An 11643-nucleotide genomic window follows, 5' to 3' on the forward strand; every position below is an offset into this window, starting at 1 on the left:
ACAATTATAAAATTTTGAAAAAAAATGCAAAAATTATCCATTTGACTTGCTGTTTAATTTAATAGAGTCAAAAAACTTGTTCTTTACAAAATATGTAATTACCTACAATATTTTATATCAATGTAAAGTGTTTGAATTTATCAATGGGCAAAGAGCATCATATATTGAAAAGAAAGAAAGAAAAGAAGAAAAAATAAAAGTTAATACGTCCGTGATGGCGAAAGTATCTGGACCCACGACCCCTCTCACGTCCACATCATAAAAAAATAAATTCAAAATTCAAAAAATAGAAATAAAAAAAAAATAATATTTTATTAAATTAAAATAAATCGAACTTTCTCTCTCTCTATATAAACCCTCGCGCCTTCCATTCCACTTCCCATCACCTTACCCACCGCTGTCCCCCACTCTGATTTTTCTCTAAAATCCCCAAAATACCCCTGTAACGTCTCTCTTTTACAAAATGGAATCCTCGAGTAACAAAAAGCGACTCCGTTCCGACTCGGACGAGTCCGAGTTCAACTCACCGGAGGCAAAGAGAATCCGAGATGACCTTCTCGACACTCTAGACGACTCCGACGTGTGCACCGTCGGTGACGACCTCGACTCGTTTATAAAAAGCTTCGAAGACGAAATATCTCCTCCGCCGGAGACACTCGACCAGGCCTCCGAGTCCGGCGACTCTCGCCCGGATCTCGAGTTTCTCCTCGAGGCATCCGACGACGAACTCGGACTCCCTCCGACGGAGACGACACCGACTGAGTCGGAAAGGATAGAGGTATCGACTGAGTCGGTTGAACTCGGGGAGTTTTCTTGGGTAGATGATGAAATCCCGAACTATGAATCGTTCGAGTATGGATTTGATTACGCCGCCGGTGATGTTAATGTTAACAACAACCAGAATGGTGAATACGTGGCTTTAGAGGGTTTGTTTGATTATACAGATCTAGGATTTGGATCGGCCGATATGTCAAGGCTGCCGGAATCGTTGCCGGCGCAGTGACATAGGTTGATTTTATGGTTAATACGTTAGAAAATATTTTGTAAAGTTCTTTGGTTCTTTTTATATTAGAAAAAATAGACATGGAAAAAATGTATACATAGATTTACTGTTTAGTGTTTAACGATCGAAGAAACCACGTCATACTCATATTGTTCGGCTATAAATTGGTCTAGTCCATATGGATATGGCGTATAAGCCTCTCAAAACCATACTAAAACCTAAGTTATCATGTCATTTTTATCATAAAAATATGATATTATATTATATATATATATTTTTTTTATCAATTTAATTTAAATAAAAATTTTAATTTTAATAAAAAAAAACGTAACATTTTATTACCTCAAAATTAAAAAACATTACATTTCATTATTTTTTTTTAAATATAACATGTCATTGAAAAAGAATATTACTTAAAGAAAAAAAAAACTCTAAAAATATTAATCATACAAACTTAAAAATTTAGTTTTTATTAAAAGTAGTTAAAAAAACTTTGACTAAAAGCAGTTAGAAATCTTAAAACCTACTTAGCATAATGTTTTTTTTTACATCGACTTTTATAGTGAAAGCAATTTCGAACTACTCTCCACTGCGCATTGTGTCTAGAAGATGGTGAAACTTGATCGAGTTTATGTCTTTGAGGTTGAGACCAACATGAATATCAGATGTAGTCAAATTAGGATGTTTTTGAGCATTTTATTCGGTTGTTTTTGAGCATTTTGAACCACTGTCGTTATGTTCTTGGATGTATTGCTCCTTTCCTATTTTTTATTATATTTCACAAAATTTTGAAGGTCAAGATACTTGAAAGCCTGCTTGTTTTCTTTTTGAGACACTTTTAGCGTTTTCTGTAAAATCACTTTATTGTTTTCTGGGTTTTTCTATTGACGTTATACAAATCATTAAACAATATGACTTAGACCCTATATTATGAGAATTATCAATGACAATGAACAACAATGATTGTGTAACACCATAAACCAGGTATGGCTTAAAACCCTTGAAGAATTTCCATTTTGTCATATTGGCCCTCTAAGTACGTTGGTCGTACTTATGTGTATGCTTAGCGTACTATGTATGGATGATCGCGGAGGAGCTGGACGTATGCTGGGCGTACCAAGAAGTACGTTAGGCGTACATGCTGAGAGTCCAAACCCTAATTTGTGGACTTGTAACCTATTTAAACGCCCTTAACTCATTTGAGCCTCACCCTCATCAGCTCCTTTCACCTTCAAACGTTCCTGGAAGCCCTAATATCCTTTGTGAGTGCATTTTGAGCTTTGAGAGTGCATTGTGCTCCTTTTTAGTGTTCATCTAAGAAGAAGAAGAAGTGGCCAAGGAAGCTTGGATTGTCTTTTGGCTTCAAGAATCCGCACATAGACGACCTTGAGGAGTTCCTGGAGGTAAAAAGCTTGGATCTTTCCACTTAAATTTCTGGATCTAGCTAGAGTTTTCTAGTTTTGTCCATTTTGTTGATTTTGGACCTCCACTTGTGAGTTAAGCAACTGCAAAAGATGGAAATGTCAGATCGGGGTCCCTTGGTCCTGTAGCAACATAAAAAATGGAGTATTGGTGGGAGTTTTGACCTCATGCATGGGTTAAGAACCTTTAAAAGGTATTAATGGTGGTGTTGGGTTCATATGAGGCATGCAAAGGCATTAAGTTGCAAACTTTATGCCTTAGGATGTCTTAACAAGCTTAGATCTGACTTTTTGATGTAAAGGAATCGAGTATAATGCCCTTAATGGAGAAAGTGCTTAATCTGGTAATACGCTGGGCTGTACGCTGCACGTAAGTCCCAACCCCAGTACGCCTACGCGTACCAAGATGGTACGCTGAGCGTACGCAGCTCAGATGGACAAGATCTATTTTGGGCTTTTGAATTATTGGGCCCCATTTGGTTATTGGGCTTGGTTGCATTCTGGGATTTATAAGCCATTTTATCTGTTATGGGCCATGGATATATTGATTCGGCTAAATAGGCCCATTAATGATTTTTGACATGGACTTTGGGCCCATTAGCAAGGAATAGAGGGTTTGGGGTTTGGGGTTTCCCGTCGATTAAGTAAAGTGCTAACATTGATTAATATTATTATTGAGTACGGGAGGTTACAGATTGTTAGGAGAGCAGCTTTGCATTCGGCAGACAAAGGTGAGTCTTTTCACCATAGCCATAGGTCTATGGCACCAAGGCTGGCCCATTATGTGTTTATGGTATATGTGGTAGTCATTCTGTGATTTGGTATGTTATGTGATTGTGTGTCATTGCATGGAAGACCTCGGGGGAGCTCGTGGCATTGGATATAAGACCATGTAGGGTAGCCCATGATATCGGATGTAAGACCATGTGGGGTAGCCTATGCCATTCCTAGGTAAAGACCATGTGAGGTTGCCCATGGCATTGGATGTAAGACCATGTGGGGTAGCCCATGACATTCTTACAGGTTTTATGCATGCATGGTTTATGTGATATATGTAGCTTTAATAACTAGCAGGGTATGTGTATGTGGATTGTGTGTGGTATGCTTTGGGGAACTCACTAAACATTTCGCTTACAGGTTGTTGATTTGTTTCAGGTACATCTGAGCCCAAGGGCAAGGGCAAGGCGTGATGGCGCGACGTGTACTCTATCTCTCTTTCACTGATGTGGTTTGGGGACCCTCTGATGTTTTTAAAACAAAAATGTAATGAATGTGGATTCGAAAACAATTGTGTTGGGATTTCATGATTTATGCAAATGTGTTTGATTAATTAAAAATAAAAATTTTCTTTGAAAATTTGGGTCGTTACAGATTGAAAAGGAGTCGAATGTATTAATCATAACAATAGAACAGTTCTCGGAGGCAGAACTATTTTGTAATTACTTCAAAATTCATAACCCTAGAAGTTACATGAACACCATATATAGACAAAATAATACAACATTTCCGAACTTGGACACGCCCTATTTCGGAATCGGAATTAAACATAAATCTGAAAACATACATTTGACACAACACTAAATTAGACTTAACAATCTCTCCATTTGTGTCAAATTGGAAAGAGGTATTCATCATTGTCTATGCGCGTCAAAAATCTTCTGCATGATCTTCAGAAGGGATGTCCGAAAAGATAAATACCAATAAATCATATCCGAAACGCACTTTACATCGACAACATAATTGGCTTTGTTGGCTTCATTTGAAGATAAGATTGTTTTTAGAGCAGTTGTGGAATACAAGTGTTTATCCCTTAAGAAGAAATGCGGTTCTGAATCACTTTTTCCTTTTATATACAATGCTCCAATGCTTCTTTCGAATGATCCATACCTTCAAATGTTGGATGTCTTCTAGTTGTTCGTATGGCTTCAGAATTGGCCTCTTTTTCAGAACAGAAGCAATCTCGACATCCATTTTCGCAATTTGCAGGATGTAACACTTGGTCATTCACTTCAAGTGTTTAAAAATTAGCTCATATCTCTTGACATCTTTCGTCACAATGTAAAACAGAGATAATCAATCATAAGGGTTCTTGAATGGCATATCAGCCAAGGTGAACTCGTGAAGAATGTGCATTGGCACCTCAGAATCCTTTGAACTGAATATTGAAGAAGTATTCTGTCTGAATCCGGTAAGTTCAACCTTCAATGCCATAATTCTTTTTTAAACTCCATGTCTCATATTGCGGTTTCACATATTTCAAGTAAAGCAACAAGAGCTTTCGGTTTACAACATTACCAGAAATCACAGATTTCTCAATCTTTTCAAAGCATCTTAAAATAAATGCCCTTGAAGTGATAGGAAAATCAAACTGACAAATCCATATCATTATTTATGTTGAAGGAGATTGTTGGCTCTACCCGGTAGAGATTTGGATCATCGATGGCTTCTTTGTGTATACACTCAAGAGACCAGACAGGAAACAAGGATTTCTAAGTTTCAAGAATTAATTTCGAGTTCTTGGCTTCAGCTTCTTCTGCATCAAATTTCTTCCAGAGAGCATTGAGTTCATCAAGCTCTTTATCTATTTTCTCTCTAGCAATCCTTTCCAATTCGGAAATCATTGGATTTTCATTATTCTCTTCTTCAAAAACACATTTCCCTTTTTCTTTTCCTGATCTAGAAGCTTCATTATCCTTCCGATCAGACACCTTTTGTTAAGTTTTGTTCTTCGTCCCCCCTTGTTTCACAGAAGCCCCGCTTCCCGAAACACCCTGTAGTTGATTCGGCATTGCAAATTCAGGTTGGAGTTTTTCGGAGAGATTTTTTCGGACAAAGACAATGAATAAAGAATCACGAGTTTCAATGATTCGTAACAATCATTGATTGGTTTCAGAAGTGCACCCTTTAACCAAAGATTTCTCTTTTTCAAGTTTGGTAATATTAAGGGATGCAATCTTCAGCTTCTCATTCATAACCTTGGTTTTCTGCGTTTGTACAGCCACGACATCCATAATCTTATTTTTAGTAGCCAAGTCATTTTGTAACTTGGTGAGTTGTTGAGTGATGGTTGTATTGAGATCAACATTGTCAAGCTTAATATCTGCAAGGAGAGTTGAAAGAGCTTCTTTTTCTGCTTTGAAAGAAGATCTAAAACCTTCTATGACCTTGTTCATGTCCGCAATACTCTTTTCAGAAGAGGTCCTGAAGTCAGCCATGAATTCATTGACTTCTTTTCGTAACTGCTCGACCTGTGTAGCTTCTAATATTTTCTTTTCTGAAGCTTGGGCTGCTTTTGTTTATTCTTCAATGACTTTGGCATTGGAAGATGTGAGCATTTCCATAGTTGTTTGATGGGCTGTGAGCAAATTTTCCCATTTTGTAGAAGAGAAGGCTTGTGAATACTCCAAAATAGAATCAAGCTTTTCATTCAACTGCTTGAACTGATCCTTAGTCATCAGAGCATCATCATCATCACTATTAAAATTAATAGAGAATGACTTGAAGAAAAAATCAATAATCAATTCTTGATCATCTCCAAATAATATCTCATTATAATCATCAACTGGAGCAACCAAAGAGGAAGTTGTTCTGAAGTCACACCAATGTTGGCATTTGTCCCCACATCAGATGTGTTGTCAGGGATGCCTGAAGTCCGAATCTCCTCCGATACGGATTTGATAGTCGAGACTTCTGGTGGAGTAGAAATAGAGGATGTCGTAGAAACTGTTGAGTCTGTGAAGATGGGTGAGTAAGTAGGATTGAGACTTAAGGAAGTGATGTTTTAACAAAACTCGTTGGTGGTAGAGGAGGGATGGATGTTATCGGTATTCTTGAGGTGATTGGTGAGGTTGTCATTTGTGATGTTGATGGAGTGAATAGAGGTGGAGATGGAGATGTGGTGAGATTCAGACTTGCATTCTACATAATATTGTCAAAAATCTCTAGTTCTGGAATGGAAGAGATTGGAGGAGAAGATACATTCGGAATATTTTAAGTATTGGCGGGTTCGGAAGTTGCAATTGTATCTTCCTCTTCATTTCTGAGAGTGTTGTCCTCCTGAATTTTAGTGACAGTTCTCTCTTCAGATGATTGTTAGATTATCGGAGATGGAGATCTTGGTTTTTGAACTGGTTTCTTTGCCCTCTTTGGAATTTTGATGCTTTCTGAAGTAACAACCTTTGCTTTCCTTTTCCCTTACCTCTTAGATTTATCACCTTCATCTATTATCTTTTGTAATTCTGCTGGGATGGGATGAACACCAGAAGAGGGCATTTTCTGATAAGCCCTAATGATGATGTTTTGTAGCGGAACTTTTTCCAAGAATCCATCCAGGATTGAGCCAACAAAGTCAAAGTTTCATGGATCCGACATGAAGAATGTAGTCGTTTGGAGCGTTGAAATTTCAGCCATGAGAGAGTCATGAATCAGGGGAACCTTGAAGTAAGGTAGGGCTTTATACAAAATGATAGACCAAAAACGGGCACAAGAAATCTTCGTGTGCCGTGTAGATGAAGTTGCGCTTTGGACAAAGTGAGCCCAAATGATAGACCTAAAGTCCAAGTTGATTCCATGGTATAGACCATATATCAAAGTATAGAACAACTTACTAGCACTACCAGATTCTGAAACCCTTTCTAAAAGGCTTTTGAATAAAAGAGTAAACAACCCATCATTTTATAAAGGATCACGTTGAGGATGGAAATGTTGAAGTTCGTTTCGTTAGATCCTCAGATCAGTTGGACGACATCTTCACAAAAGCCCTTCCTGAACCTACGTTCAATCGGATTTTACAAGGGATAAGAATGATGGAAGCAGATTCAGTTCCAAAATCTTCTTCATAATCGGAATTTACTATTCACGTTCTGAATTGTTTCGAGCTTCAGAACATTTTAAAATTCATTTTCAAATTCCGATTGGTTTCGACCTTCGGTATGGTTCAGAATCTACTGAACGATGGGACAGGTATAATTTCGAATCTTTGTACTAGCTAAGTGTCCCTAGAACCATGCTGCTGCATGTCGTCCCAAGCCTCTAAGACTCTATGTTTGAAGCCTTAATGAAACTTTTATTCTGATCGTTTCTTCCCAATCAGGCTAAGAATTTACATAAGTCATCGAGCTACCTTACTCTTCTCACATTGAGTTAAGAGTAGACTACTTTGTCATTCATTTATAGCAAATGTACACTTTCTTCTTCGGAACCAATCTACATTTTCTCCATCAATTTCGTGTTCATTAAACGTAACCCTTGAGACTCTAAAAAATTATCACTGACGTTTATGGTTACACAACATTTGTGTTTATGATGTTGAAGTCGTTATCACCACGATTTTGAGTGAGACCCGAAATCCGAAAACCATTTGCGAATTGACGGTGAACAATTGAATGCTCTAGATATTTTCACCAAGGAATTGTTGAATAAAACCTTTTTGGTTTGTACCATTATAACTTGAAATCTCATTTTTCGTTTGAGTGATCTTTTTGGTTTGTACCATTATAACTTGAAATCTCATTTTTCTTTTCAGTGATCTTAGTGAAATGTTTCCGACCCACGACATTTCTTCCCAACTAGATCCAGATTTTTTTTGAGATTTCTATCATATCTAGTCACTTAAATAAAATCAAAGTTTACGTGTTTTTATGGCTACATCGGTCAAAAAAGTACTTCTTTCAGATCTTCAGACTTATGTTATGTTTCGGAATTTGAATGAAGACATAACCACCCGTTAAAGCATGTTAAAAGAATCCTTTCACAGTTTCATAACAGACTAGTGATCGTAACTCAACGTGATACCACACAAGCAGTTTAGAGTCTCTCTTGAATAAGAAGGAAGAGCTCGTTGCCTGGGATCCATATGATTTTCATATCATTTTTATTTTGACATCACAAAATCTCTAAAATTAATTTGCTTTATTTCTTTATCTTTGGCACACTCTTGCACAAAAATCCTAGTGACTTTTCAAAGTTTGGTTCTAAATTTAGAATGGTAACTTTTATTCTGAGAACAAGTCATGATCTTAAAGTTGGTGAATTGGTTGCTGATTCCAAAATCGTCAAATCCGAAACGACGATTTATTGGAGATAAGATTTCAAATCAGGCGTGATTTTTTGAAATCCTTGACATCATGCGTGCTAGTTGCAACGACGCATGACACCATTGATGAGATGTCACAATATTCTTGACTAATTTTACGGGATAATGGAATGTTAAACGACGCTTTTCTCTCACCACTTATTACTTGCAAATTAAAGTGGGTATGCAAATGGTTTTCTCTCACCGCAAACATTATTCTCGAATCCCTTAAAGCAAAACCCCCCAATTCTCTATAATATTCATCGTCTTCTTCACCAAAAGAATGGAAGGTTCATCTGAGCATATCTCTTTTGTTGATCAATTATCCTCTGTACTCATACTCAACGTGAAGAATAGGCAAAACATGATCATTGATATTGAATTCTCACACTACGACAAAGTTCTCAGGCCCATAATCGAGTGCCTCAAATTCTCACCACTATCTCAAGCTCTAATAATGGCAGAATCCATTACTCTAGTTCATCTTTCAAAGGCTTACTCCTTAGCCATCTACACCAAGGCATATGAAATAATCCACTTTGAGGTTTCATTTCATAAAACCTCCATCACCAAGGCTTGCTTCTGTATACTTTTAGGGTTTACTTCATCTGAATCTCTTGTGGATCCAGAATCAATTTCCAACATCGCTCTCATCGGGATATTCTATCAGATGGGATTTATTGGTAACATAGATTTATTATCAAAGTTCAGGAAGTCATTTCTTCCTCCTATGTGGAATGAGCTATTCATTATTTTGTTCAAGAGCTTTTCTAAAAGGGCCGAAGGATCAGACAATTCGAGTAAGATGTTTTATACTCTGATTTATGGCTTCTACCATGGAATCAATCTGGATTTTAGTGCTGTTCTATGTTCTAATTTTGTTCAAAGCATATTCTCTAGTACTTACCACTTGGAGATATCATGTGCTCGGTTTTGGTCTATCGTGGTCAACCATGCACTTGGCCATTTTAAGGTTCCAATGATGTCTGACTTCGTAATGGAAGTGATTCCGACTCTACAGACCTCCTAATTTATGATGTCAGGTCCTTGGAATTTAACCTTTGTTGGGACTATTCTGGAGGTAATGTTGGTGATAGTTCCCTATAACAATGCCATCGTGAATGAATATAGGAAGCAACCATCTTTTGGTGTTCGCCCCATGACAGATGAGTTACGAAAGTTGATTGAAGAGGGTTCAAAACCGAAGAGGGGAGGCAAATGGAAGGCAAAAGCTAGTCCTTCGAAGAATGTTAAAGCTCCAAAGAAGTCACGGAAGCCCACCAAGAAACTGAGATCTCCTTCTCAGGTTGTTCAGGAGGATTCAGAATCGAGGAATCTAACTGAAGTCCGAGATGAGGGTATTTTTCACAATGAGGAAGACGATACTCCAGTGACTTCGGAACCCACTCCCACTAAAACAATTTCAAAGGTATCATCTCCAATCTCTACATCTATTCGTGTTTGATATCTTTCAAACCTTCACTCCTCCATCTTCACCTATCATAACTACCATTCCAATCTCATCTATTCCTCCATTACCACCCAGGAGTTCTATTGGAATTTCACTTCGTTAGATCTCCGTTCCATTAATCTCCATAATCTTTACTGATTCCACCCCTCCAATCATTTGATCTATAACCATGTCACTAGAAGTTCCGATTGTCAAGTCCACTTTGGAGGTGACTAGGGCTTCAGAGATTAATGCCAACGTATCTGATACGGGGGAAAATGTTCAAACTGGTGTGACTTCGGAACCAGATACATCCATTGTTCCCCCTTCTTACAAATTTGATGATATTTTGTATGGAGATACTCAAGAAACCTTTCTGAATTTTGTCTTTAGTCCTTTCAACGTTAATGTTAATAGTGATGATGATGACGCCTTGATGACGAAAGGGCAATTCAAGCAACTTAATGAGAAATTGCATTCTCTCTCAGAGTCTTCCAAATCTTCATCGTCATCCAACTGGGAGTATACGTTGACAACCCACAAGGCCACTGTGGAGATGTGAACAAGAGAAAATGCTAAAGTCCCTGAAGATTCTTCCAAGACAGTTAATGCTTATGAACAGACTATTTCCGAAACGACTGCAAAAGTCGAAAAACTATCTCAAGAGGTGAAAGATTCTATGGTTGAGTTTAGAGAATTATCTGACTCCAATATCGAAGCCGTGAATAAAGCTATTGCAGGGTTACGCAATTCATTACAAGTTGAGAAGGAGGATCTCTCCATTGTTCATTCAACAATAAAAGTCGACTATGCTGACCTCAATGCCTCCATCCTTACCAAGATAGAAAAGCTGTAGGAGGAGTTGGCCACATAAAACAAGATCATGGATCAGTTGGCAGAAAAGATTTAGAAGGCCAAGGTCCTTTATGTAAAGCTGCAATATACCAACAAGCGTGTTGATGATTTGGAATCCAAGAAAACAATTGTCAAAAGTTGTGTTTCTGAAATCAATTAGTATCTGTAACGCCTTGTGGAGACTTGTGACTCATTAATCACAGTCTTTTTTCAATAATAACTTTCAGATAAAATACAACCAGTCTTGCTATGCTAAATCATATAGAAGGTGTTTCAAGAAGTGGCACTCTTCCAAAACAAGCGGGAAAAAGAAAGAAGAACCCCAGGCAAAGCAAACGACTGAGGAACATGAATAAGAACAAAAATCGAAGAATGATGATCAGAAGGGTAATGAAGCTTCCGCATCAAACAAAGGGAAAGAGAAGCTTATTGATGATGAGGAAGAAGAAGAAGGACTTTCTAAATCTGAGAAACTTATGAGAAAAAAGCGAGACAAAGAACTTGATGATCTTCTAAATCTTCGTAAGAAGTTAGAAGCACAAGAAGCTGAGGAGAAAATTGAACAAATTATGCTTGAAACTCAGAAGTCACTTTTCCCTCCATGGTCGATTTGTAGAATTCAGAAAGAAGCCAATTGTAATGCTTGGTTCCTGGTATGTATTTAACTTATAATTATTCATTTTTATATAGCAACTTGATGAGTTGGAGCCCCCAAACTCGTTGAGTAGAGATGTTTTGGATGGCGCATATTGGTGACCAACTTGACGAGTTAGGAGGACTTATCTCGACGAGTTGGTTGGGTAAAATGAAACCCTAATTCCAAGGTTTTGCACCCTATTTA

General features: G+C 37.6%; 1 protein-coding gene across 1 annotated transcript; it reads left to right on the forward strand.

Moving 5' to 3' along the window:
* Positions 1-365: 365 nt before the first annotated feature.
* LOC145036600 (uncharacterized) lies at positions 366-1150 on the forward strand. Its single transcript, XM_078985062.1, has one exon. It carries the CDS (start codon positions 464-466, stop codon positions 1001-1003), a length of 540 nt encoding a protein of 179 aa, XP_078841188.1. The 5' UTR covers positions 366-463; the 3' UTR covers positions 1004-1150.
* The last annotated feature ends 10493 nt before the right edge of the window (positions 1151-11643 follow it).

This window comes from Lactuca saligna, chromosome 3, assembly GCF_052625555.1.
Source record: "Lactuca saligna cultivar CGN05327 chromosome 3, ASM5262555v1, whole genome shotgun sequence".
In the NCBI taxonomy this organism is placed as follows: Eukaryota; Viridiplantae; Streptophyta; class Magnoliopsida; order Asterales; family Asteraceae; genus Lactuca; species Lactuca saligna.

Coding starts and splice junctions, on each gene's coding strand:
- LOC145036600 (XM_078985062.1), top strand. CDS start 464: ATGGAATCCTCGAGTAACAAAAAGCGACTCCGTTCCGACTCGGACGAG.